Consider the following 26,837-nt stretch of genomic DNA (forward strand, 5'->3'; position numbering starts at 1 on the left):
GCCCCCTCCCTCACTCCTGCGTCTTCCCAAGATCTCCCCCACCCGTTTTCCCAGACTCCCCTCCTGCTCTCCGGTAGCCACCCAAACACGCCCGCCCTCCCGCCGCGGGGATTCCTGCGGGCCGGGGGCGCCCTGGGTGGCGCAGGCATGGGAGGCGCAGCGCCCCGGGCTCTGGCGGCCACGCAGGGGCGCTGCCCGAGCGCTGCAGCAAAGGCCCGGCGCGGGCGCCTCTGCGGCAAAGCCGGGGGGTGGAGAGGGGCGGGCGCGGGGCGGGCTTGGCCCCGAATGTAGAGCGTAGAAGGAGAGGGAGAGAGACCCGGGCTGGAGCCTCCCGGCGGCGGCTGGGCTGCAGAACGCAGAGGCTCCGTCACGTGTTTCGCTTCTCCGGAGTGAGGCGGCGGCGCGGTCTGTGGAGGCCGGCGCACAGTGCTAGACGCTGCCGCCGCCGCTTGTTTTGGTTGGGGCTCTTGCAACTCTCCGAGGAGGAGGAGGAAGAGGAGGAGGGAGGAGAGAAGTAACTGCGGCGGCTGCGCCTCTGGAGGACCGGGCGTCTTCCCTGATTTTTTCCCAAACCTTCCCCCTCGTCTCCCTCCCTTGTCCCCTCCCCTCCTCCCTTGCGGACTGGAGCTAGGGGCAGGGATGAGCCTGTCCCTCTGGACCGTCCCCTACTCCCCGGACTGCCCAGTAGCGTTGAGCGTGGAAAAGCCACTTTCCCCGCCCGCCGAGATGGGCTCGAGTGCGGACTGCAGAGGACGCGTCCTCGGGCGGCAGCAGCAGCAGCAGCAGCAGCAACAGCCGCAGCGCCGCGTTCTCTGCGATTGAGCTGGTATTTGGGCGGCTGGTGGTGGCGGGGACGCTTGGCGGGTGGGAGGAGGCAGAACAGGAGGAGGAGAAGGAGGAGGAGGGAGAACCCCGTGCAACGTTGGGACTTGGCAGCCCGCCTCCCCCTGCCCAAGGATATTTAATTTGCCTCGGGAATCGCTACTTCCAGAGGGGAACTCGGGAGGGAAGGCGCGCGCGCCTGGAGGGCCAAGCGGGGACTCCTCGGCCGTCGCTGCCTCCCTGCACCGGACTCCACCAGGGCGGCGAGGGATGCATCGTACCTCCTTCTCGGCTGCAAGGACTCAGGGGAGACTTAGTCCCCGAAGATTGCGGCTGCACTCACCCTAGACACACTGCCTTCCCCTCTGGGCACGAAACGCCCTTAAACTCGGATCGGGCTATCTTCCTAGGCGCAGCTACCTCGTCCTTCGGCTGCCCCTCCCCAGTGTCAGGAACAGCGTGAATTTCGGAGTCAGGGTTTCTGCTTCCTCCAGCCCGGAGTGCATGTGCGGGGCCGGATTGAGAAGCCTCCCCCCAACCCAGATTTTCGGCACCTCCCTCTGCTCCGCAGCAGCATGGCGAGCCCTCCGGATACCGATGGTTTCTCAGACGTGCGCAAGGTGGGCTACCTGCGCAAACCCAAGAGTATGCACAAGCGATTTTTCGTGCTGCGTGCAGCCAGCGAGGCCGGGGGCCCGGCGCGCCTGGAGTACTATGAGAACGAGAAGAAGTGGCGGCACAAGTCGAGCGCCCCCAAACGCTCGATCCCCCTGGAGAGCTGTTTCAACATCAACAAGCGGGCTGACTCCAAGAACAAGCACCTGGTGGCTCTCTACACACGAGACGAACACTTTGCCATTGCGGCAGATAGCGAGGCTGAGCAAGACAGCTGGTACCAGGCTCTTCTGCAGCTGCATAATCGAGCAAAGGCCCACCATGACGGAGGTGGAGGCTGCGGTGGTAGTTGCAGCGGCAGCTCTGGCGTCGGAGAGGCAGGGGAGGACTTGAGCTATGACACAGGCCCAGGACCCGCGTTCAAGGAGGTCTGGCAGGTTATCCTGAAACCCAAGGGCCTAGGTCAGACAAAGAACCTGATTGGCATCTACCGTCTCTGCCTGACCAGCAAGACCATCAGCTTTGTGAAGCTAAACTCCGAGGCAGCGGCTGTGGTTCTGCAGCTGATGAACATCAGACGCTGTGGCCACTCAGAGAACTTCTTCTTCATCGAGGTGGGCCGTTCTGCCGTGACAGGGCCCGGTGAGTTCTGGATGCAAGTAGATGATTCTGTGGTGGCCCAGAACATGCATGAGACTATTCTAGAGGCCATGCGGGCCATGAGCGATGAGTTTCGCCCGCGGAGCAAAAGCCAGTCTTCATCCAGTTGCTCCAACCCCATCAGTGTTCCCCTGCGCAGGCACCATCTCAACAATCCTCCACCTAGCCAGGTGGGGCTGACTCGCCGGTCTCGCACCGAGAGCATCACTGCCACGTCCCCTGCCAGTATGGTAGGTGGGAAACCAGGTTCCTTCCGGGTGCGTGCCTCCAGTGACGGTGAAGGCACCATGTCCCGTCCAGCTTCAGTGGATGGCAGTCCTGTAAGCCCTAGCACCAACAGGACCCACGCCCATAGGCATCGGGGCAGCTCCAGGCTGCATCCGCCACTCAACCACAGCCGCTCCATCCCTATGCCTTCTTCCCGCTGCTCACCTTCAGCCACCAGCCCAGTGAGTTTGTCATCCAGTAGTACCAGTGGCCATGGCTCTACTTCAGACTGTCTCTTCCCGAGGCGCTCTAGCGCTTCCGTGTCCGGTTCTCCGAGCGACGGCGGTTTCATCTCTTCTGATGAGTATGGGTCTAGTCCCTGCGATTTCCGAAGTTCTTTCCGCAGTGTCACCCCAGATTCCCTGGGCCACACCCCACCAGCCAGGGGTGAGGAGGAGCTGAGCAACTATATCTGCATGGGTGGCAAGGGAGCCTCCACCTTGAGTGCTCCCAATGGTCACTACATTTTGTCCAGGGGTGGTAACGGCCATCGCTACATCCCAGGTGCTAACTTGGGGCTAAGCCCAGCACTGACTGGAGATGAAGCCGCCAGTGCAGCAGATCTGGATAACAGGTTTCGGAAGAGAACTCATTCTGCCGGCACGTCCCCTACCATTTCCCACCAGAAGACCCCTTCACAGTCTTCAGTGGCTTCTATAGAGGAGTATACAGAGATGATGCCCGCTGCCTACCCACCAGGAGGTGGCAGTGGAGGCCGACTGCCCAGCTACCGGCATTCCGCCTTCGTGCCCACCCACTCCTATCCTGAAGAGGGTCTAGAGGTGCACTCCTTGGAACGTCGTGGGGGCCACCACCGCCCAGACACCTCCAGCCACCACACTGATGATGGCTACATGCCCATGACCCCAGGGGTGGCTCCGGTGCCCAGCAACCGGAAAGGAAATGGGGACTATATGCCTATGAGCCCCAAGAGTGTATCTGCCCCACAGCAGATCATTAACCCCATCAGACGCCACCCTCAGAGAGTGGACCCCAATGGCTACATGATGATGTCTCCTAGTGGTAGTTGCTCCCCTGACATTGGAGGTGGGTCCAGCAGCAGCAGCAGCAGCATCAGTGCAGCCCCTTCTGGGAGCAGCTATGGGAAGCCATGGACAAACGGAGTAGGGGGCCACCATACTCATGCCCTGCCTCATGCCAAACCCCCTGTTGAGAGCGGGGGTGGCAAGCTCTTGCCTTGCACAGGTGACTACATGAACATGTCACCAGTGGGAGACTCCAACACCAGCAGCCCCTCAGAATGCTACTACGGCCCAGGAGATGCCCAGCACAAGCCAGTCCTCTCCTACTATTCATTGCCAAGATCCTTCAAGCACACCCAGCGCCCTGGGGAACCAGAGGAGGGTGCCAGGCACCAGCATCTTCGTCTCTCTTCTAGCTCTGGACGCCTTCTCTACACTGCCACTGCGGAAGATTCCTCCTCTTCTAGCAGCAGCAACAGCCTGGGTGGGGGTCACTGTGGGGCTAGGCCAGAGTCCAGCCTCGAACATCCTCACCACCATGTCTTGCAGCCCCATCTGCCTCGAAAGGTAGACACAGCTGCACAGACCAACAGCCGCCTGGCTCGGCCCACAAGGCTATCCTTGGGGGATCCCAAGGCAAGTACCTTACCTAGGGTACGAGAGCAGCAGCAGCAGCAGCAGCAGCAACAACAACAACAACAACAGCAGCAGCAATCTTCGCTGCATCCTCCGGAGCCCAAGAGCCCAGGAGAATATGTGAATATTGAATTCGGGAGTGGCCAGCCTGGCTATTTAGCTGGCCCTTCAACTTCCCATAGCTCTCCTTCTGTCCGGTGTCCACCCCAGCTCCACCCAGCTCCCAGAGAAGAGACTGGCTCGGAAGAATACATGAACATGGACTTGGGGCCAGGCAGGAGGGCAACCTGGCAGGAGCGTGGTGGAGCAGAGTTGGGCAGAGTAGGCCCTGCACCTCCAGGAGCTGCTACCATTTGCAGGCCAACCCGGTCGGTGCCAAACAGCCGTGGTGACTATATGACCATGCAGATAGGTTGTCCTCGTCAAAGCTATGTGGATACCTCACCAGTGGCCCCAGTAAGCTATGCTGACATGCGGACAGGCATTGCTGCAGAGAAGGTGAGCCTGCCCAGACCTGCAGGGGCTGCTCCCCCTCCACCATCTACAACCTCTGCCTCTGCTGCTCCTCAAGGAGCAGCTGAGCAGGCTGCTCACTCTTCCTTGCTGGGAGGCCCTCAGGGACCTGGGGGCATGAGTGCATTCACCAGGGTGAACCTCAGTCCCAACCATAACCAGAGTGCCAAAGTGATTCGTGCAGATACTCAAGGGTGCCGGAGGAGGCATAGCTCTGAGACCTTCTCAGCACCTACTCGGGCTGGCAACATGGTGTCCTTTGGAGCGGGGGCTGCAGTAGAGGGCAGTGGTGGTGGCAGTGGTGGTAGTGGCGGCGGCAGTGGCAGCAGCAGCGAGGATGTGAAACGCCACAGCTCTGCATCATTTGAGAACGTGTGGCTGAGACCTGGGGACTTAGGGGGAGCCTGCAAGGAGACGGCTCAAGTGTGTGGAGCCACTGGGGGTTTGGAGAACAATCTTAACTACATAGACCTGGATTTGGCCAAGGACGTTAAGCAGCGCCCTCAGGAGCGCCCCTCTCAGCAGCAGTCCCTACCACCCCCTCCCCATCACCAGCCAGTAGGCAGCAATGAGGGCAGCTCCCCCAGACGCTCCAGTGAGGATTTAAGCAACTACGCCAGCATCAGCTTCCAGAAGCAGCCAGAGGACTGTCAGTAGCTCAACTGGACATCACAGCAGGTGCGTTTGTTTTGCGATGGCAAAGTCCGAAGCCAAAAGTGCTTTTACTGGGGTTGCTTGAATTCTGTTTTTTTTTTACCTCCACTCCTTCTCACTCGGTCCCACAGTGTCCTTGGGGAGGATACACTTTCAGGAGGTGGGGGCGGTGGGTCAGGGTACACAGATGCTCACCCCACAATGACACCTGGCAGATAGTGAAAGAATGTGTTGGAGCAGCCACAGAAAGGCTTCTCTATTTGAGAATTCCCAAGTGGAGTGCTCGCTGCCACATTTTAAAACTTACATTCTATAAAACCAGCTCTGAGGTCTGGCAATTACCATTGTAAGAGTCATTCTCTTCCTCTCGAAGGTTTCTTTTGACTGAATATTAAGGTCAACCCCTCGTAGGGACAGCTGTGCAAAAAGACCTGCGAGAAAGCCGTGGTTTAAGATCTTCTTCTCAGAGTTCTGAAGGGCAAGCTCACTGAGTGGGTGCACTTTTGTTCTGTGACTTCACAATAACCAAAGCGTAGTAAACAGCAGCGACTTTTATCCCAGCTGTCTTCAAAGGAGTAAATGAGTAAGAGCTTTTTAGACACAAATATTTAGAGATAAATTCTTATCTATTCCTAATCTCCAAAGAAAGTAATTGTGGGGCACATTTTCTTTTTGTTCTTGTACCAGGATTCATGAAATGTTTTTCACACACACACACACACACACACACACACACACACACCATCTTGCAGGCATGGCTGCTTTGGTACAGAATATGCAAGAAACACCATGCGCCTGGGACCCATTATGAGTTAAGAGTTATGGAAGTTCACCCTAGCCTGCCTGCCTTATAACTGCTATTCTTGTACCGAGGCATCACATGTACCATATGGGGGCTACTGTGCATTTTGGGGGGGGGGTAAATCACTTAACATTTTACTAGTGAAATGAACAGGCATTGAGTCAGAGAAAAGAGGGTGTTTGTTTTAGTGTGTGTTGAATGAAGAGACAAAACTGTAGTTTCCATTTGTAGGTTTTGTTTTTGGTTTTGTTTTTTAGTTCAGGAGTAGATGCCTCAGGGATGTTGAAAGGTGGCTTTGGGTCATCTGTGGCCAAGGCTGTATGAAAAGAAACATTTGTAATAGGAAATTAGCCTGCCCTTCATTCTGGGAGCCTGTTTTCTGGTGGTCAGTGTGGTTAGAGAAGAGGAGTGTCAGTCCCAGATATAATGTGATGAGTTGGCAAATCAGAACTTTCCAGAATCGGAAGCAGTTTATTCTGACAAACTGATTACCTTGTGAATTTCGCACGTCCTTCACAGGAAGAGCACTGAAAAACATTCATTCTTCATAACAAGTCTCTTCATAAGAAATTAATTTGTGCCTTGGGCTTTTATCAATAGGAAATAATAATAAACAACAGGAGTGGCTATGTGATTAAAAATGGTTCTGATTCTGCTTCCCATGCCAGATAGAGGCACATGAGCATTAAAACTAAAATGTTATATGTTAAGAAAGCACCCATCTGATTGGTATTTATTTCAATATTTGCTCTCATCACTGGGACAGGGAAATTTTTATTGTGTTGTTGCCAAGACAATATTCTTGGGTTATTTCTAATGTGGTTTTTGAGGGTTGGGACTTCTGTAAGACTTGCCTTGTAAACGGCTTCCTTCAGAAAGTAGGAAGAACCCGAAGCAAACAGATGCAGTAAAGCTAAAATTGGGGTCTCACGGGAGGTAAAGAAAGAAGAGAAATGAACCCCCTCTACCTCCAGGTACTTTCTTACATCACATAGATTTTGTTTTCCAAAATAGAGCAAGCAATGTTTTGTCTTTTGAAGAAACAAACACAATTCACACACACACTCTCAACAAAATCCTTCCCCTCCCAGAGAAGTTTAAGGCTGAACTTTTCATTCGTAAGTTTCTTAGGGAAAATATGATAATCCAGAAAAATCAGTCATGTTTATTACAATACTGGACTAGCAAGAGATCATGCTTTGTCAAACGCCAGGAGCAGTCTTCTACAATGTTTATCTAAATGTTAAGTAAGTGTGTGTGTGGTGTATTCTCTAAGCAGCGCACCTAGTGTTCCTACACCCTCGGTTGTGCTTGCTTTTGCTAAGTTTAAAGGTTTTGTTTGCTAGTCAGTTATCAGAAGCTGAGCGAAATCAGATCTGCCACTGGCAAACAGCTTCTGCTCACAATGAGTTATCACTTAGCTCTTTTAACCTCCCCTGCCATTGCTGTCGCTGCTACTTAGAAAAAGACTGAAACGTGGATAAAGGAATACAGCTGCCACAAGGTGTGTGTGTGTGTGTGTGTGTGTGTGTGTGTGTGTGTGCGCGCGCGCGCGCCCCCCCCCCTCCGCCCAGTTCTCGGAGCCCCTCTTTTAAACCTCTCAGCTTGTTTACTTTGTTTCAATGTCAATCCAAGGAGAAACATTTGTGAAGCATTTAGCTCTCCTGCTCAGGACTTGACTGATTCAACAACAGTCTTTTCAGTGTCTTTTTTCCTCTCATGCACTTCAGGGTCACCTCCAACTTAGTTCTTAACTGCTAGATTCTGCTGTGAAAAGATCAACCCCTTCCCCGTTCCCTTTGTCCCCCACCTCCTAGTGCATGGTCCAGGCATTAGTACAGTCATTGTGGCCTACTGTCTGTACAAGGCTAACCTAGAGCCCAAAGGAAATGATTAGGACCCCCTGGACCTCAGCATGACTGTCCAAATACCTTTAACCAGCATTTGCCTTAGATTCGACTTTACAGTTGAAACTGTAGCTTGGCAGACAGCACACTTTTGCTGACACAGACCGGAGTCATCCCTCCGGGATCCTTTTTGTTTGTTTTTTGTTTTTGTGTTGTCATCCTTTTGTTAAGGCCTCTTTAAAAAACAAAAACAACCCACACACTCATTTCAGTCCCTGTTTTTTCTTACTGCGACCTCTAGGATTCCATGCCTCCACTACTGCCTCTCTGACCCTTCCCGCGATGCTCTCAGTCCCTTGGCCTTTGGAGCTGGCCCAGACCCGCGAGCCCTGGCACTTTCCCTTTTCCCGGGTCACCTCCGCTTCCTGCCTGCCCCACTCCCCCCATTTTGCTTGGCCCTGGGCCCCCTTCTTCCAAGACCCCTCCCGCCCCGAGCGGAAGACTCGGCCGCAAGAAGGCCCTCCAGGTTCCCGCCCCCGCCTGGCTCGGTCCTTGCGGGACACGGAGCCCCTTCCCAGGCCTTGAGGTTGGCAGGGGCAGCCGAGCCTCCGCCCCTCAAGCAAGCGGGCTGGATGCCGGATGCCGATTGGCTACTTCAAGAGCCAATCAGCATGACTGATGGCCGGGGCGGGGCCAGGCTGGGGCCTCGCTTGGGAAGCTCTCACCCGTCTGTCTGGGTGTTGGCAGAGCTGATCCAGGTCCTCCCGCCCCCAGGTCTAAAATGCGGGGCGCTCCATCCTCCATCTCTAATGCATCTCTGCCAGCATCATAGGAATGAAAATGGCTCAGCAGCGGGCTGACAGAGGCCGGAAATGCAGCACTTCCTCTTCGTTTTAATTGAGAAAAATTCAGGCCTCGACCATGTGGCATGCCCCATTTTGTTTCCCTCCTGTCTTTACTATGCTTTACATATTCTCATCTCCAGTCTGCTAGCAGGAGCGAGCGGCAGGCAGCACGTGGTGTGGGGACGATGGGGCTGGCTCTCGGTTCTCACATTTGTGTCTTCCTAAACGGGAGGAGGAGACACAAGCCTTGCTAGGGAGACATTCTGAGAAAAACTCCTTTGCCTTGAAAGAGCCTAACAGTATAGACTTTATTGAGCACCTGCGGTTTACAGTGCACCTGAGCAGGATTAGATCAAGGAAAATTGATCTTCCCACCCCTCTTGGGGTGAGGGAACTCCTGAGCGTAGGCTATAGCTTGCACACTGTGTCTTCGGAATCATTAGAAACGTTTGAAGAGTATACATGTGTTCCATTACCAAGACCGTGACGAAGAGTGGGTGTTTTTTTTCAAACATTTGGTTTTGTCCCACCAGTGCTGACTGGGGTAATTTTTTTTTTTTTTGGTTTTTTTTTTTTTTTTTTTTTTTTTTTTTTTTTGGTTTTTTGAGACTGGGGCAATTTTTAAGGCTTGTTCTAGTTGTACTGCGCCCTCATAACAAAATTTTATGAGAGCTGTTATGAGATTCCATTTCCTGTATAGGGAACGGGAAAGGTACTAGAGAAAGAAAATAAGAAACCTATAAAAAGTATTTTCTCCTTCCCCTACTCTCAGAAGTGTTCCTCAGCAGCCAGCATCCTTCTCCGTCACTCTCATAAATCACCGGGGTAGTGTTTTTCTGAGGTGCCCGTGGAAGAAGCAGAGGTGAAAAAGCAATGTGAGGGACAGCGCCGGTGTGAGAAGATTCGAGTTAATTGAAAGCAGCAGAAAAGAGTTTAGCAGGGCATCTAATTTCTTATTTCCTGCCACTGGTTAGGTCGCTTATGTTTTCAAAAAATTATATATCTCTACATAATAACCGTTTATTTGAACGCCCGAGGAAAGAACTTAAGCTCCAAACCAGCATGCTGCTTTAAAAAACAACAACAAAAAAAAACCCCACTTTCTTCTTTGCTTTTTTTCTTCTCCAGTTTATCAAAATTCCTGGAAAATCACTTTGTGCTATCTTGAGTGATGCAATGGAAGAAAAGCTGCTCCCTGGAGTAAGCTCTTTGAGTTCTAGCCTCGTGACCTTGATCAAGTGATTCAATCTCCTTGAGCCTGTTTCCTCATCAGTAACTGGGGACGTTGGTTCCACATTGTTCGAACCTTCTTTGCGGCTTTAAACATGGGGGTGGGGGTGGGGGTGGGGGCAGGGATTGGAGCCAATGACTGATACCCTGTCATGAGTCATCCATTCTGAGCATTATTTCTCTAAAAAGCTGTCCTTGGGGTCGTGGTAGAGTCATTGGGATTTCCTCTTCTGTTCTCTTCCTACCACCTGTCAGATCTTCTGCCTGGGCAGATGGAGGCCTGGAAGGAAGGCTCTTTGATTTAGGCCTGATTTTCTTTTTTTTTCTTTCCTTTTCTTTCTTTCTTTCTTTCTTTCTTTCTTTCTTTCTTTCTTTCTTTTTTTTCCCTGACCTTTCTTTTTTGGAAAGGGCATTTTCATGTTTTATCAGACTTTCAGGCAAAGCCTCTTGATTGTATTTATCTAAGTGTTTGGAGCCATTTGCAGACTGGGTTAGTCTCCTCGCGCCTCATTTAAAAAGAAAGCATCCCATGGGGGATGGAAGTGGCCTGCGATTTTCTGCTTCCCAAGATCACTCGCTGGGAGCACCACACGCCACAGTGTGGATCTTGCTGTAACCAACCTAGGCCTGTGACGCTGCCCGGCATTTCCTCAGTTGAGAATCTCCCCTTCTTTGTAGGTCATCAATTGATGGGTAGTGTTTCTCATTTGTATCTTCAGTATTCTCCAGTGAGATACCCAGTTAAGTGAACGGATAAGAAACACAAGAATCCATTTGAGAACTGTGGGTTGTCTGTCTTTCCATATGTTTCGTTTGTTTGTTTGTTTGTTTAATTTTGTTTTTGTACAATTTATTTTTTTCTGGTAGGTGTATTAGACAGCTCAGTGCTTTTCTTGAAGGTAAAACGTGTGCTGTCCCAGGACTCTCTGTGATTTAGAATTATGGAGTATTTTGCTGAGCTATAAATATATGCATTCTGCTGACCGACCCAGTGTTATCTTGGCTGTGGAGTTATTAATATATTCAGAGGCTCCCATGGTATTCACTTCTCTACATGGGCTTCATAAATCATTAGAATAATAGTCTATGTATTTTTTATTTAAAACTATTCACTTAGTCTTTTCCCATCTTCCCACTGTAGAAGGATTTCTTAGCTGAATTGGAGAGAAACAGCTCCTTTTATTGTGATGGGTTGGTGATTCATATAATAGAACTTTATAGTTTTAGGGTTCTGTTTTTGTTGTTTTAGAGAAAGCCTTTTCCTCGATCATTTTCTTCTGTTAGAGAGTTCCTGGAAATAGCATGCAAGGAAAATGACTTATTATGAATTTGGTTTGAAGTCTTTTTTTTCATTAAAGATTCAGCGACCTTTTTTTCATACCAGTATTTTATGGGGAACTTTAAAAATAATAGCTATCTGTTCACATTTAAAATTATGTATTTTATTTATTATTTATCTTATTACCTTATAGATCCATAACTACATGCCAACTTTAAAAACTTCTTAAAATCATAACTATAAGGGGTTTTTTAAAAAACAGAATCACATCTTACACAGCACAGTATAATTCTAGTGCACTTTGGTCTAATATGAAACAGTTTATGAAGTGAATAGAAGGCTATTTGAAATGAGAGGCTCATATGCGTCATCAGTTGGCATCTACTTTTGTCTTATAGAAAAGGTAGTGTCGTTCCCTTTTTGTTTGTTTGTTTTTGTTGTTTTGTTTAGGTTTGGTTTGGTTTTTCCAGAGAGAGTTTCTCTGTGTAACAGCCCTAGCTGCTCTGGACTCACTTTGTAGATCAGGCTGGCCTCGAACTCACAGACATCTGCCTGCCTCTGTCTCCTGAGTGCTGGAATTAAAGGCATGTGCCGCCACATCCAGCTGGTCTTTCCCAGTCTTAATTCAAAGATAAAGGGAGACTATGTAGTAGACGAGACTAAGTTACTTGTCATCCACAGTGAAAGAGATGTTTTCCATTTCATGTAAGAGCCTTGCTACAGGCTCTGGTATAATCTATTTGTTAAAGTAAGTTTAGCTGGATAAATGTCTTTTGTGCATTTTCCGTGAGTCGCTGATCTTTGAATAACAAGGTTTTAAAAATAATGGGTTTATGGAGAGAAGTCTGTGCTTCCCTTTCAACCCCTGTGCTATCTGTTCATTCCTGATGGCAGTTGAATGCAATGCTAAGCTCAGACATCAATTTACTTGTGTCAGTCTTCCACAGAGAGGAGACCTAGTGACTTTATCCCAAGTGTTTCATTTCCTGCTTCCTTTATCACTTCATGTCTTAATTTTGTTTCTTGCAGTTACATGTTGCATATACATCTTCCTGTTCCACTACTTGTGTGTTTGTTTGAGCAAGTATTCTCTGATGCATGTTCTCTCATTGACCCTGACATATTCAGGTCATGTTGCTCTCGTATTGTTTAGTCTTTAGGATGTGATAGTTGTGTTTCCTGAAGTAACCAAAGAGCCATGGTTTCACTACAAATGCATGTTGTATTACAAACAAAGTATGTCATGCACAGGGAGTTCTAGTTCTTGCTTTCAGGAAAGACCTAGAACATATTGTTTTTAAATTCAACATTAAAAAACAAAATAGCTGTTGGGCCAACAAGATGGCTCCGTGAATACAAAAGTGCTTGCTGTCCAAGCCTGACAGAAAACCTGTTTGATCTATGGAATCCAGGGTGGTAAAGGAGAATTGACTTCCAAAAGTTACTCTCCGATCTCCACACCACATACACATAACACACACACAGACACACAGACAGACAGACAGACAGACAGATACACACACACATACACACACACACACACACACACACACACACACACACACACACGAGGTGGAGGGAGAGGGAGGAAAAGGTTTGGCACTTGAATTGACTTGATCTTTCTGAGTCTGGCTTATTTCACTTAGCACAATGAGCTCCAGTTTATGCTGATAGACATCCATGGTGGTTCTCTTCTTTAGCTGCTGTAAATAGTGTAACAGTAAACGTGAGTGTACAAGTAGCTCTGTGGTATATTGACTTGAGTCCTTTGGGTCTGTGCCTAGGAGTGGTATGGTTAGGTCATACAGTAATTCTATTTGTAGTTTTGTTTTTGTTTTTGTTTTTGTTTTTGTTTTTTTTGAGGAACCTCCAAACTGAGTTTTATAGTGTCTGTATCCATTTACATTCTTACTCTTAATCTATATGTCTTTTTTCCTCTTCCTCCACATCCTCATCAATATTTGAGTTACTTGTTTTCTTGGTGGTAACCATTTGGACTGGCTGAGATGGAACATTAATATAGGTCTCTTTTTTTTTTTTTTTTCTCTGATGGATAAGAGTGTTGAACACTGTTTCAAGTATGTCCTGGCCAGGTATATCCCTTTTGAGAACTGTCTTTTCAGTTCCTCAACCCACCTATTGACTGAATTCATTTTTGTTTTTCATTTTTGCAGTTCTTTATATAGTCTCGATTAATTCCCTGTCTGATTATAGTTGATAAAGTGCCCCCGCCCCATATTTTAGGCTTTCTTTTCACTCTGATCGTTGTTTCCTTTGTTGTGAGTCACACTGCTTTTAAAACTGAGACATGTTGGGGGCGATTGCTTGGCAGTTAAGAGCATTGCCTCCTCTTTCAGAGGACCTGAGTTTGATTCCCAGCGTCCAAGGGGATCCCAAGGCTCAAGGGATCTGATGCCTTCTTCTGGCCTCTGTGGGCACCACATGAATATGGTATGCAGACATACATCCTGACAAAATACTTGTACCCACTAAACTATATGCATCTTTTTAGAAGTTAAGATATACCATACATATACATGCTTTGACTTTCAAGTATTTCTCTTTTTTCAAAGGTAGAGTGGAAAATGAGTCTTCTTTCTGTCTGCTTCATCTTTGCTCTCCTTTGCACAGGCTACTTGTACCACTTCCTTTTGTTGAGCTCTCACAATTGAAGTGTCTGTATATTCTGAAGAATCAGTAATAGAAAGCTGATTAAATCCTCAACTCCTCAGAGCCTCCTATGAAAGAATATACTCTGCTCCCACACTTGGGTGCTGCTGAAGCATAACAGATTAATATACCTGGTATGGCGGGTGTCTTGCTTTTTGTTTTCGTTTTCCCCATAAAGGTAGAAAGAAAAATAGACTCTTTTGAATTTTTAGGTACAGAATGTTTCCAGAGATTGTGTTTAGTCCAGTAAAGATGAAAGACATTAGTTAAGAAGTAATCAGCTATTCTGGTGTTGAGGTGAAAGGTCTCTAAGTTTCCAAACACCAAACTTGCAAATGTTATCACTTTTCTTTCTTTGTTTACTTGCCTGGTAGTTGTCATGCGCCCCTGTTGCTCCTTAGATGGAAGGGATTATAATTCTTCTCCATGTACTGTGGTAGGACTAAGTAAAAAGGTTAAAGATTTCCATGGAGGCTTCCTGGGCACCAAGGGATCATATTTGTGAAAGCTGGAAAAACTTGGTGTTTTTTACTGGTGTTTATTTTTTGTTTATTTTTTTATTTTTATTTTATTTTTTTATTATTTCCTCTTTTCAGATTCTAGGAGCAGTGTGTTTTAAGAATCCAACTGTATACACAAGTTAAATCTCTTTACCTTTGTGATCTTATTTTACTCAGGATCTCCATGGGACCAGAGTGGAATGTAGACTGTCTCTCCTTTCCTCAGTGGAAAATTACTCAAACAACTTATAATTTGAACCAAAGTCGGACCTTCTTTACTGCTCCATGCATAAATGGCTGACACATCTCTCCTCCTCTTCCTCCTCCTCCTCTTTCTCTTCCTCCTTCTCCTCCTCCTCATGCTCCTCCTCCTCTTCCTCACTTCCTGTTTGTCCTCCTCTTCCCTCCTCCTCTACTTCTTCCTCCTCCCTCCCCCTCTTCCCCTCCCCCATCTCCCTCCCCCTCCCTCCTCCTCCTTCCTCTCCTTGTCCTCCTCCTCCTCCTCCTCCTCCTCCTCCTCCTCCTCCTCCTCCTCCTCTTCTTCTTCTTCTTCTTCTTCTTCTTCTTCTTCTTCTTCTTCTTCTTCTTCTTCTCTCTGAATGTGGTCCAGGATGATTATCATGAAAATGACATGGCTTTTGTTACAAAATAGAAACTTTCAAGACTCTGAGAATTCATAATATTTATTCAATAATTATCAGTGTTTGCTCACTTTTGGTGGTCTTTCTCCTACAAAAAATATACTCACAGTAATCATGTCTGTTTTGTCCTAGTTGTCTGGAATAAGAATGAGTGAAAAGTCTTAGATACAATATTGTGAAACATTTTAGATAGATGGATTGCTTAACTTATGAAGTATAATATATCACTCCAAAGACAGATTTATTAAAACATCAAATATTTATTGAGCCTCAGTTCTGTTGGCTGGTGTTTTGGGCTGGGTTCTGCTAGGCAGTTCTTTTGCATGTCTGTCTGGGTTGTCTGAGGTGAGGTGGACTTTGTCCCTCCTCATATGATGCTTCAGATGATGCTTGCTGCTGACAGGGCCATGGTTTCCTAGGAGATCAACCTGGACTTCACATGGTTTTAGGTGGATTTCCCAAACAATGGAAGCAATACTTGAGTTTAAATCACATTTGCTACTGTCCTGTTTCCTAAAGCCCAAGTCACACAGCCAAGCCCACTTTTTAAGTATTTTTGTGTCTATATAACATGTATCTATGCATGTGTGTATGTATGTATATGATATGTTTGCATGTTTGTATGTGCAATAGTGAGTTTGTAGAGGTCAGCAGACAACCTCAAGTGTTAGTCCCTACCTTCCTTGCTTGAGACAGGGTCTCTTTTTTTGTCCTTTTCAGTGTTTACCAGGCTAGGTGACCTGTGTCCTTCCCGTCTCACCCTCCTGTCTTGCCTCAAGAGAACAGGGTAGCTCTGAATACAGACCAACACAAAATTTAAAATTTAGGAGATTGTGTGTGTGTGGTGATGGTGGGGGCGTTGCCTTGATTGTGCAGTCATAGAACATGAACTTTGTAGATAACAACTTGTGTCACCATGTCAAAAGGTTGAGGTTAGATGTGCCTGGTAGAGGCTTGTACTTGCTGACAGCCCTCAGGTGGCTGGCATATGACCTAAGAGCCAAGGGTATCAGTGGGAGGAAGCCTCAAGCCAGAGAACGTCTTCCCATCCCTCTCCTGGTGACTAACCTGCAGACTCAGCAGGCTGGATGACATGTGAACTGGCTGGTTGGAGGACTAGACTGTGTGGGGAGAGGTTCAAAGCAAGGGCTGTAAAGAGACTTTTTAATGTTTTGGAAGTGTTTTCCTACAGGAGCACAAGTGTAAATACAACAGGTTGAGCTTCACTCAGAGCAGGTAGTTTCCTGAGCATGGCCCAGCCCTCCGAACAGCTATTGTTTATGTTTTTCTCTTACCAGAATCACAAATGCTTTAAATGTTCTTAAGGTCAGTAAACAGAACAAAACAGGACACTGTCTACAGTACATTTGATGGTGGGAGGGGAGGGGACCTCTAAAGTTTTATGTGCAGGTAGTTGAACTGATGCTATTTATGTTGTGATTTTGGTGGCTCCCATCCACCACCTGCCCCCTTTCCCAATTCCAACACACTATTTGAATCTCAGCTAAACAGTAACTTCCTTTCAATGCAGATTCCAATCTCTCTGCTTAGGCTAAAGAATAGACGTAAATATCCTGCTTTTAGAAGAATGCATAGTGAGATAACTTCTGAAAGTATTGGTTGGATACCCTGGAAAACACTGGGAATATAATTAAAACCTTTTCTTTTGCCTAAACTTCCCCATTTCTGTGTGTGTGTGTGTGTGTGAGAGAGAGAGAGAGAGAGAGAGAGAGAGAGAGAGAGAGAGAGAGAGAGAGAGAAAGAGAGAGAGTGAGTCGGAGAGAAAGAGACACAGACAGAGACACAGACAGAGAGAGAGCACTTTGGGGGTTGAGAGGAAAGTTAAGTTAGGAGGTGGGAATTAAAGTGTAATAGAAAGGCAGCATTCAGAAAACTAGGTCTTTAAAAATATTTTGTAGCCTAAGCCTTTGGTCCCTCGCAAGTCCCTCCAAGGGACGACCTTCAGAAAGTGTGCAGGCTTGTTGTCTCTCTGCCTTTGAACTGGGTGAAGAATGTGTCTCAAGATGGAAAAATGAATGGCTGTTGCTTTTAGCCTGCAGCGTGAAACTGACTAGAGGAATGTCTTTATGTCTTCAAAGCCTGCTTCCCACTACAGCGTATTAGATGGATACTTGAAAAGTGTCCTTGCTTTGTCAAGCACGTCACAAAAAAATGCCACCCAATTCACTTCATTCACTTGCTCCTTTTAGGTGGATTTTTAAAAGAATGAATGTGCCTCCTTTATAAGAATAGAACTTCATTTGGCTCCTTCTACACCACACTGATAGGATTTATTGTTATCCATAGATCAGGCACTTTCAGGCTCCCACCCTCCACTGCAAGAGGAATAATTTTTAAAAGTAATGACAGAGGTATTTAGAAAAAAAATCATAGATGTATAGAGTTCTGAATGAATTTCCAGCATAAGTAAATTGTGTTTATCAATTATAAGTTAAAAACAAAACAAAACCAACCCTTAAGTAACCAGAAATGCATAGTAGTATTTTATGTTCCAGGTTCTAGCTAGCTTAGCCCCAGCTGCCCTTTCAGAAAGATCATTCTTTCCTGGGGTAGAGGAACAAATCTTATTCTTGTGTGGCTGCAGGCTTCCTGGCAGTCTTTTCTTAATAAAAGTTGTGAGCTGTGTATGAGTGGGTTCCATTGTCTCAGTTGGTGCTCATAAAAACCCCTGTTAAATTAAAAACTTGTCATCAACAGTTCACAGAAGAGCCTTTGATCACAGAAAGGAAGGGTATAGAAAAATCTCGAACAGAAACTAGTAAGACGAATATAGTTTAGGGATCCTGAATCATTTCGTTTGTAAAACATTTAAAACATTACCAATAGATTTAGTAATATCATATATATTAAATATAGGCAAAATTATGATCATCTTTATGGTCTGATATAAATATGAAAGTACGGATAAAATTCTTTATAAATGCTTCATTTTGAAATAGCAATGTATCTTTTCTTTTGTGTGTGTGTGTGTGTGTGTGTGTGTGTGTGTGTGTGTGTGTGTGTGCATGTGTGTAAGCAAGTTCGTGGTTGAGAATGTCTTCCTTAGTTCCTCCCCACCTTATTTTCTTGACACACGGCTTCTCACTGAGCCAAGTGCTTGCAAATTTGGGTAGACTAGCTGGCCAATAATCTCCAGAACCCCTCCCATTTCTGCCTTCTCAGTCCTGGGATCTCAGATTTGCCATAGCTGAATTTTTAAGAATGCTGGGGATCCAAACACTGGCTCCCAGGCTTAGGGGGCAAACATTTTATGTACAGAGCCACCTCCTTAGCCTCTGTAGTGTGTCTTGGATACTTCTCCTGTTTCCCAAACCATTCATTTGAAGATTGACAGAAACTCTGCTGTGTTGTGACAAGATTTATGTCTCAGCTCCAACAGCAGCTCATCAACTTGTATTCTATTAATATAGCTCTTTTGATGTTAATTGTAACTCACTGATCTAGGTCACAGCATAGTATTTTCAGTAAGGTTTAAGATATCAAAAACCCTAGGCATGGTGGCACACACCATTAATCCTACCACTCTGGAGACAGAGGCAGGTGGATCTCTGTGGGTTGGATGCCACCTTGATCTACCTAGTGAGTTGCAGGACAGCCAGGGCTACATAGTGAGAATCTGTCCCAGAGCACAAACAAACACATAAAAAGATATCAAAAGCAATGGAAAAATTACATTAAAAGTAACTGTTGTATCAATTACCTCCGTTTTTAGAAAAGGCCAATTGTTCAGTTTGTGATTCATAAACCCTCTTCTGATGTATCAATTTGCTTCATTCCTCTTGGGCATATTATTGCCAATTAGACCTTGAGCTAAAATATGTGGGGAAGGCTGGACAAAGCCATTGAAGTTAAATGAATCTGTTTGGCAGTATGGCCATTGTTAGCAATCCTGCTAAAGTGTTTCCTTGGTGCAGGAAACTGACCCCAAGTGCTAAGATTTGAGCCTTTCTCCTTGTCTGCCCTAGAATTCACGTTGGTATTTGCTTTTAAAGTTCAGTTAGTATCATATCCACAGTAATACAGTGTATATTCTAGGCTCAGTTGAACAACTATTATAGCAATTATTTAAAACAAAAACATTATCTGAGGGCTGAGCTTGGTGGTTTGTGCTCAAAGCCCAGCAACTGGGAAACAGAAGCAGGTGGATCTCTATGAGTGTGAGGCCAGCTTGGTCAACATGGTGAGTTCCAGACCAGCTAGGGCTATCTAGTGAGACCCTCCCTCAAACATGGCAAATACATACCATTACTTGGCATTTCAGATGTGAAAACTAAGGTTAAAATCCAAGCAAATGTACATGTAACAGAAAAAGCATTACTCTTTTTGTATAAAGTCCCCAACTACTTAGTTTTTATCACACAAACATAATTGTCTTATTTTAAATAGAGATTCAGTTCTGTTGGTCTATTGCAGGCCCTTGACATTTTGCTAATTCCTAAAGCCTGGAAGAATTTCCCAACAGGTATGTATCACTTATTAAGGGAGGTGGCTTCTCTCTGCAGCCACATTATTGGTGAGCTTCAAATACTTGGTGGGGTGAGCCTGGCATTTGGTAGATCCTGTTTGTGGTATCTAGGTATGAAATGAATGAATGTTGCACCAGGGCCTTTAGTGTACAGAAATATTCAGGCAGGTTATCACCTGTAAACCAGATCCTACCTGTTTAGCATAGAGATTTGCTTAATGACATTACAGTTGTTGCCTGAGACCAGAGGAGTCTGGATGTTGCCTTAAACATCCCCACTTGTTGCTTTTGTATTTCCTGTATCCGAAAGTGAGATGAAATCAGCTTTCAGAAGGGTACATAGTGTGGTGGAGACTGTCTCAGATGTTTGTAGGCCAGATGGGAAGGAATATTCTGGTTAGTGGCTACACTGAGTAGTTACTGAATTGTTGGTACTTCAATCTTAGAAGTGGTTCTGTTCTCAAGTGTGTGAGAACAGTTCAAAGAAGAGGGCTGAAAGGGTCATTAAGATGGTGTGAGATAGGGCACTGAGAAAAGGCACAAGGTCTTCTGGTCCCTTCCATGGACTGGAAGGGTTGACCAGGGTGACTGCTTTGATGTTTCTTTATAAAACTCATGACTTCATTTGCCTATATGTAAGTACCTGGTCACCCTCCTGGGCTTGTGGTTTTATGAGTAAGGCTGTCTTGTGACAGCCTGGGTGAAACAAAGTCAGGCTTTTCTGATGTCATAGAGATATAGAATAAGGATGTAGAATAAAAGTAAGCAATGTTTGAATTCTGTCTGAGAGAAGATGTCTAAGGTGAATGATCTACAACAGGTGGCAGCCGAGGCCACCAGGGTATATTAAACCACACGTTCATGGAGGTCATGACCCCTAGCTTATATTTCAGGGTTGGATGTTAGGAATTTTCAGAGGGTATTAAGTTTTCTCTTAAGGATCATATTCAAAAGTGATTATATATCTATATAGGAACCCTTTTCTAAATTTTGCTGAAAAAAATCCCTTAAAATTATTTAATACATTTGCATTTCTCTGGTGTGTTCCTTATGAAAATTGGGAGGAAAGAGTAATGTCTTGAAACTGATTTTATATAAGAAACTCTTAGTTTGACATCACTATGTATTTCACAAGTAAGTATCCTTAGGCATATCCCTGTTAAAGCCATACCTGGCTTGAGGAAATCTTGTAGCTTTAAGATTATTTTCTGTAGGGGTAACAGCTACTGTGCTGGGACATTCTTTCTGAGAAGACTTCTTCTGATTTTATGAGTGATAATGCACTGTATGACTGACATTGAACACATTTTTTAATCAAGGCCTTTAAATTATTCTTCAAATTCCTATGTTGAATGACAAGACTTTCCTGGGGAGATGGAAACACACATCTACTCACCCCACATAGGGATCCTGTGACGCACCAAAGAAAGTACAGATACCACCAGAGTCCAACTTGCTGAAACAGTGACTTTTATTTGGATTGCTTACAGGAATATGGGTGAAGGGTCACTTACAGAAGCAGAAATGACTCAAAGACAGATGGATCACCAAGGTCCATCCTACCATGGGTGACAGTTCACAAAAGTTGGGAAACCTGGAGCTCACTGCCCAGCCTGCAGGCAGCTCAGCAAGTTGCAGAGTGTCCTTTCTAAGTAGCTCTGGTCTAAACCTCTTCCAGGCCCTAGACCTGGTTTCTGCTTCCTCCAGGCAGCTGGTCTGGTCTCAGAGTCTTCTTTTCAGCTCCAGTTTCTTCCATGTGAAGGGGAACTCTCAATTTTTATTGCTTAATGTGGCAGGGAGGAGCCTAGATAATCTGGTCGGTTTCAGGGACTTCCTGAAGTCATTTGGAGTTGTTTACTTTCCTGTTTAAAGAGCTTCCCTGTGAGATAGAATGCTTCAATCTCGGAGGAAACTGTTACACTTTGTCTTCTAATTGTTGTCAGCCCATAGTCCTCTGAAAAGCAACCTTAACAACTAGAAGTGGGTGTTGTAAAGACTGTCATTTACGTTTATTCTTATAAACTCCTTTTGCCCCTTAATTCCAAGTTATTCACAGTCAGCTCTAAGCCTACCCACCTCCTTTGGTGTGGTCATTTCATGCACTTGCAGTACATTTAGAGTCTTTTGTCACATTCAGAATTCCATCTTAGGATCATTGAACTAAAAATTTATTTATTTAAATCTGCATTCACTTGAGTATTCTATTTATGCCATAAAGCACTACAGGCTTTACAGAGTGCTTAATGTCTTTAGACTGTCACAGAATAGCTTAGTCTTACAATTTCCCCAATCAACATTTATTTAAAGTCTCCCCAATCTTTTTTTTTTTTTTTTTTTTTTTTTTTTTTTGAGACAGGGTCTCTCTGTGTAGCCTTGACTGTCCTGGACTCACTTTGTAGACCAGGCTGGCCTCGAACTCACAGTGATCCGCCTGCGTCTGCCTCCCGAGTACTGGGATTAAAGGCATGCGCCACCACGCCCGGCCCCTAGTCTCCCCAATCTTATAGCAACCACCAGTCTGTGTTTTATTTCTATACTATGGGGGATTGTTTAAATGTGTTACGTTATAAGATTGATTCCTTTTACTTAGCAGTACACACATCAAAGATTCCTCTGCATCATTTGCCCTTTGTGGCTGTACCGCAGTTGGCACAGTCAGTCCATTGACCTCTTGTGACATGTTTCTTTTTACACATGTTTGAAAACCCTTATGAAGCTAGCTATCAGTTTCCCCTTAATTTTTATCATTTTTACTTTTCAGTCATGACTCTTGACTTCTCAAACCTTTGATTAACCCTGTGGTTGTTTCTGAAACTTGTACCGTGTATTTTTCATGTCCTGAATTGTCCAATATTCTGTAGTTCTGTGCTTCTGACCACCATGGGCTTTGGCTGGAGACTGCTTGCTGCCCATTTTCTGTTTGTCCTGACTTTAATATGTTCTATGTCAGTGTTATTTGTTCATTGATGACAGAGTTTTATAGACTATATGCCGTCTTAGGGCCACTGAGATTCTTAGGGTTCAAAGATAAAATTCTATACCTCTTGGGTAAGATGTGGTCTGAGGAGATGGAGGAGAGAAAGAAAGGGAGTCACAAGTGTGCACAAAAAAATGTACTAAAAATCCCAAGCCATTTTTGCTTCATAGTGCAATTCCATGTGCTCCCCCTTCCCCCTTTGAAAACACAGACTCTCTTTCTCTCTCTGAAGTGGTCTCAGATTGTTCTGCAATTATAGCAATAAAATCCCTGACATGGCATATCATAAAGATTATAGCTGGCATCTCTTAGAACTGTATGTGTGTGAGAGAGAGTTTCATATATTTTAACCTTAAATTACACATGTAATTCTTCAGGCACATTCCCTTATGATCAGTTTTGTGCTATATACTTGTTGACTGGAAAAATTATTTTTCAATAGCAAACCCAGAAGTATTATTTTACATAGCCTTTTTACTAAAATGAATTGCTTGGTCAAAGTTGTTTTTCTTTAACTGAAAATCTTATGGTCCTTTGTTGGTTGCATGCTAAAAATAGGAATATATATATATATATCCTACTGGCTTGTACTTCAAAGTTTTCAGAAATAGCCTACATAGAATCCCATAGGTCATTGGTTGCAGGCACTTGTGGTACCCTCTATAGTATTTCAGTCACTGCTTGGTTGTGCACATTCCATATTGTCACCAAAGTCTACAAAGGAACTCTGTGACTGGGTTACATTTGTGTGTGGAGAGTGTACCCAATGCTCAGGAGTACATTTGCTAGGCTATTTATGAAACAACTTCAGCTAACAGCTGAAGCTCAGAAGATGCTATTTGGGGGAGTTGCTAACTGTGAGGTTCTGTGGTGGGAAAAAAAAAACCAAGATAAGAACATATAAAACAGGACACAGTGGTAACTTATTGCTTCCTGTTTTGTTGATAAAGGTACTTAGAGCAGCTTAAGCCTCCACTTCTGCCTTCCTAACCCAAGAGTTCTTGTAATCCTCTCCCGGAAAAGGATTAGATATTTTTTAAAAAGGATGTGTGGAAGGAAAAGATAATTTACCTCTGTATTTTCTCCCATCTTGATAGATCTCCTTCGTTATTTCTTATCACTCATTGTCCCTGTTTAGCTAAGTGAAAAAACTGATTGATGATGTTCCCTTATTCCCTAATTGTGTATTGTTGACTAGAGAGTACTGACTGACCAATTATATGTGTGTGTGTGTATATATATCAATACCAGAGTGATTGCTATAGGTTACTGGACACAGTGACAGAGTTGAACCAGCATGGTCAGAAAAAAAGAGGTGTGCATTTTCTTCTTGCTCTTGCTTCCTGGGGGGAATTGTCATTCTTTGACCTAATTTTCTGGTTCATAAAATTGGAGGAAGTAATATTTCCCCAATCCAGTATTGTCTTGAGGATCAGATGAAAGAATAAATGAAAGTGTGTTTGTAAGCTGCAGATTGCTGTGGAGGGCTGCGGTATATAGTGCTCTGCATATATCCTACCAATTCCTTTACACCTTCAGATCACATGGGTACTTTTGCTTTTGGTTGTTTCTTTATTAGAAATATTTTTCAAATTCAGCCAGCTTCCCTGTCTTGGCTGGAGGAGTGTATCGTGATTGAGTGTGTGAAGAGATACATCAGTGTTGACTGTGCAACTCAGATATTTATTTCACAGGATGAACACGTTATGCTGTTACAGTCTAGGAAATTGGGTTGTATTCATGAGGTTGACATAGTTCAAAAAAAAGTTCTACATGTGAGCTAAATTATTTTGTAAGCTAGAACTATGTATTAGGATTAAAGACTGAAACACGTTTACTAAACTTAAAAGGGGCTATGTAGATACTCATTGTGTAGCTCCTGTGGATTTAATTACATATTGAATATGGAAGATGAAAGTAATACTAGATAGTACTGAATGTTCTTCCTTCTACAAAATGCTTTTTGATAAATATCTGTACTGACTCTCAGTACTCACCAGTGGAGAGATCTCCTGTCACAAGCTGGGCTGGGCAGATAGGAGGACTATCTTGAAGAGATGGATAAAAGAAATGCCATAGTTCACCTACTAATTCAGCAAGCTAGATCAGGCCTTCCATGCTGGCCATAGAGTCTGAAGTTTACATGATCCAATAAAAGAAACCATGGGGAACAAGAGCTAGCCAAAGCCTCTATGGCATTTCCATGCTCGCTGTTAGGGGACAACAGATAGTGTCGGCTGCGTTGTTTGTGACTTTAAGGTATGCCCTGTTTTTATCAGAAAGGGTATATGTTTATGTGCAGTTTCCTACTTGGTCCAGTCTGTATTTGTTAACCTCTCAGGTTTTTGGAAGGATACTGAGAGCGTATGTCCTGAATATTGAGGTGTTCAGTGCTGGGCCCCCTTTTCTGTGTTCAGGTGCTTGTTATCAGCCAGTTTATCCACCAGCTCCCTCTCCTTATATGTGTTTCAAAGTTACTTCTGACTACTTCGCTAGACCAGGAAAGGCAAAAAGACAACAGAAAATGAGTGGGTGCAAGGGAGGTGCAGTGGTGGATGTGCGGGGTTCACACGCCAGCTTTACGGGTAAAGCATGGTTGGCTAACGATGTATAATTTCCTCAGGGTCAGAGTCTAGAACTGCTCTTTCTGTCTTTGCAGAGTGGATTATGGAAATGGTTGACTGTGTCCCTTAAATTTATTTTTAAGAACGTTAGAGCTAAAAGTGTCCTCACGGGTAATAAAACAGTTTCTGTTCACAAATAGACTCGTGGTGAAAGACATTAAGAAACTTGCTCAAGATGGTACAGGCATTTCCTGGTAGAATTAGAGAACGACCGATGATGTGCTGCTAGCTTCGTTGGTATTCCCTCCCGTGCTTCGGCTTCTCAAGGTGTACCTGTGAGGGATGTCTTGTCTGTTTTACAGAAGAGACACTCTGTATTCATACGGTGCTCATTCACATGTATGTGTCCAGTGACTATGTGTTACAGACATGCTTATTTCCTTATTTGTTCCTCAAGTGATTATACTATCAGACACCATTTTGGATGTTGGACACATTAATGGAAAAAAAAAAAAGAGTATGGTTGTTCATGCCTGTGATACTGGCTTTCTGCAGGAAGGAGAATGTTGACTTCAAGGCCATCCTTGGTTAGGCTGGCAGACCTTGTCTCGAAAAACAAAACAAAACAGCTTGATGTCTGCCCTCTGGGAGTTTTATGTTCTAATGAGTGAGACAGGTAATAACCGATGGGGTTCTTTCAGATAGTGGGGGTTACTCAGCCAAAAGCAAAGATAGAAGAGTTTATGGTCAAAACACACTATCTTACAAATTTGTTAGAGGAGCTGAAAGGACCACATACACATTTATGATGATGATGATGGTAGTAACTACCATAATAGTCATTTGTGTTTATTTGGTTTGTGCAGATGCATGTGTGTTTGTGTGTGTTTGTGTGTGTGTGTGTGTGTGTGTGTGTGTGTACGTGCCTGTGTACGTGCACTTGAGCACACCATGACGTGTGGAAGCTGGAGGGCAACGTGTGGGAGTCAGTTCTTTTCTTCTACCGTGTGGTTCCTGGAGATCAAACACAGGTCATCAGGGTTAGTGGCAGGCACCTTTACCTGCTGGGCTGTCTTGCCAGCCCTTTTAATTACTGTTATCATTTTAAATTTAGTCTTAAATTGGTGTTTTCCAAGTTCCTTTTGGAAACTTTTTATCAAGTAAGAAGCCACTCAAAATATATGGTTGGAAAGAAATAATAGTTTATAAGAATAATCAAAGGAATTAAAAGGTAGCTTGTTAAAGGATGTTTCTCTTTTATATGTAGAGTTCTTAGATATTAGTTTTACCTAACAGTAATTTGCGAGCACTGGTAATTATCTATCTCTGACTTAGTCAGTCTTAACCATGAAATTTTAAAACTGCATTTATGGTTCGTAGGAGTTTATTACTGTTCCCCTCCCCCATCCCCCCCCACCCATGTTTCTTCTGTTTCCCTTCTGGGAGGTGAATGGATTTCTTGGCCCCTTCACTGCTTATTAGACGCAGAGTGGAGAAACTGTGATATTATATTCTGTAAGAATTGAAAGGTCAGACCTTAGACAGTACTTAGGCAATGCATGGTTGGGGCTTCTTCTTTAAGATGAATGTAATCTATACTCTGTGAAGAGTCCGGATTCAATCAGACATTTCGGAAGCTTCTATTCCATTTGATTATAATAGATTGTTCATATACATCTTTCCTGGGGTCTTAATAAAACATTTTCTGGCATAGAAGTCCATTTTCTTTCCTGTTCCCACCAACAGGATCCTTTCACTAAACTCATTTGGTACCATAATGACAGGTCATGGTAGCTTCATAAGTGACTGATTGTCAATTGGAAGTTGTTTCTAAGACTCCTTTGAA

At 44.9% G+C, this 26,837-nt stretch overlaps 1 protein-coding gene across 1 annotated transcript in view; it reads left to right on the forward strand.

Annotated features, from left to right (window-relative positions):
* Positions 1–230: 230 nt before the first annotated feature.
* IRS1 (insulin receptor substrate 1) overlaps positions 231–26,837 on the forward strand; it is a 54,281-nt gene continuing 27,674 nt past the window's right edge. Inside the window, exon 1 of the mRNA XM_084779130.1 lies at positions 231–5,174. Within this exon, the coding sequence (XP_084635256.1) occupies positions 1,398–5,153 (3,756 nt within the window). The 5' untranslated portion in view covers positions 231–1,397 and the 3' untranslated portion in view covers positions 5,154–5,174. The remainder of the gene's footprint in view (positions 5,175–26,837) is intronic.

Source organism: Acomys minous (genome assembly GCF_964271855.1).
Source record: "Acomys minous genome assembly, chromosome: 4".
Taxonomy (NCBI): Eukaryota; Metazoa; Chordata; class Mammalia; order Rodentia; family Muridae; genus Acomys; species Acomys minous.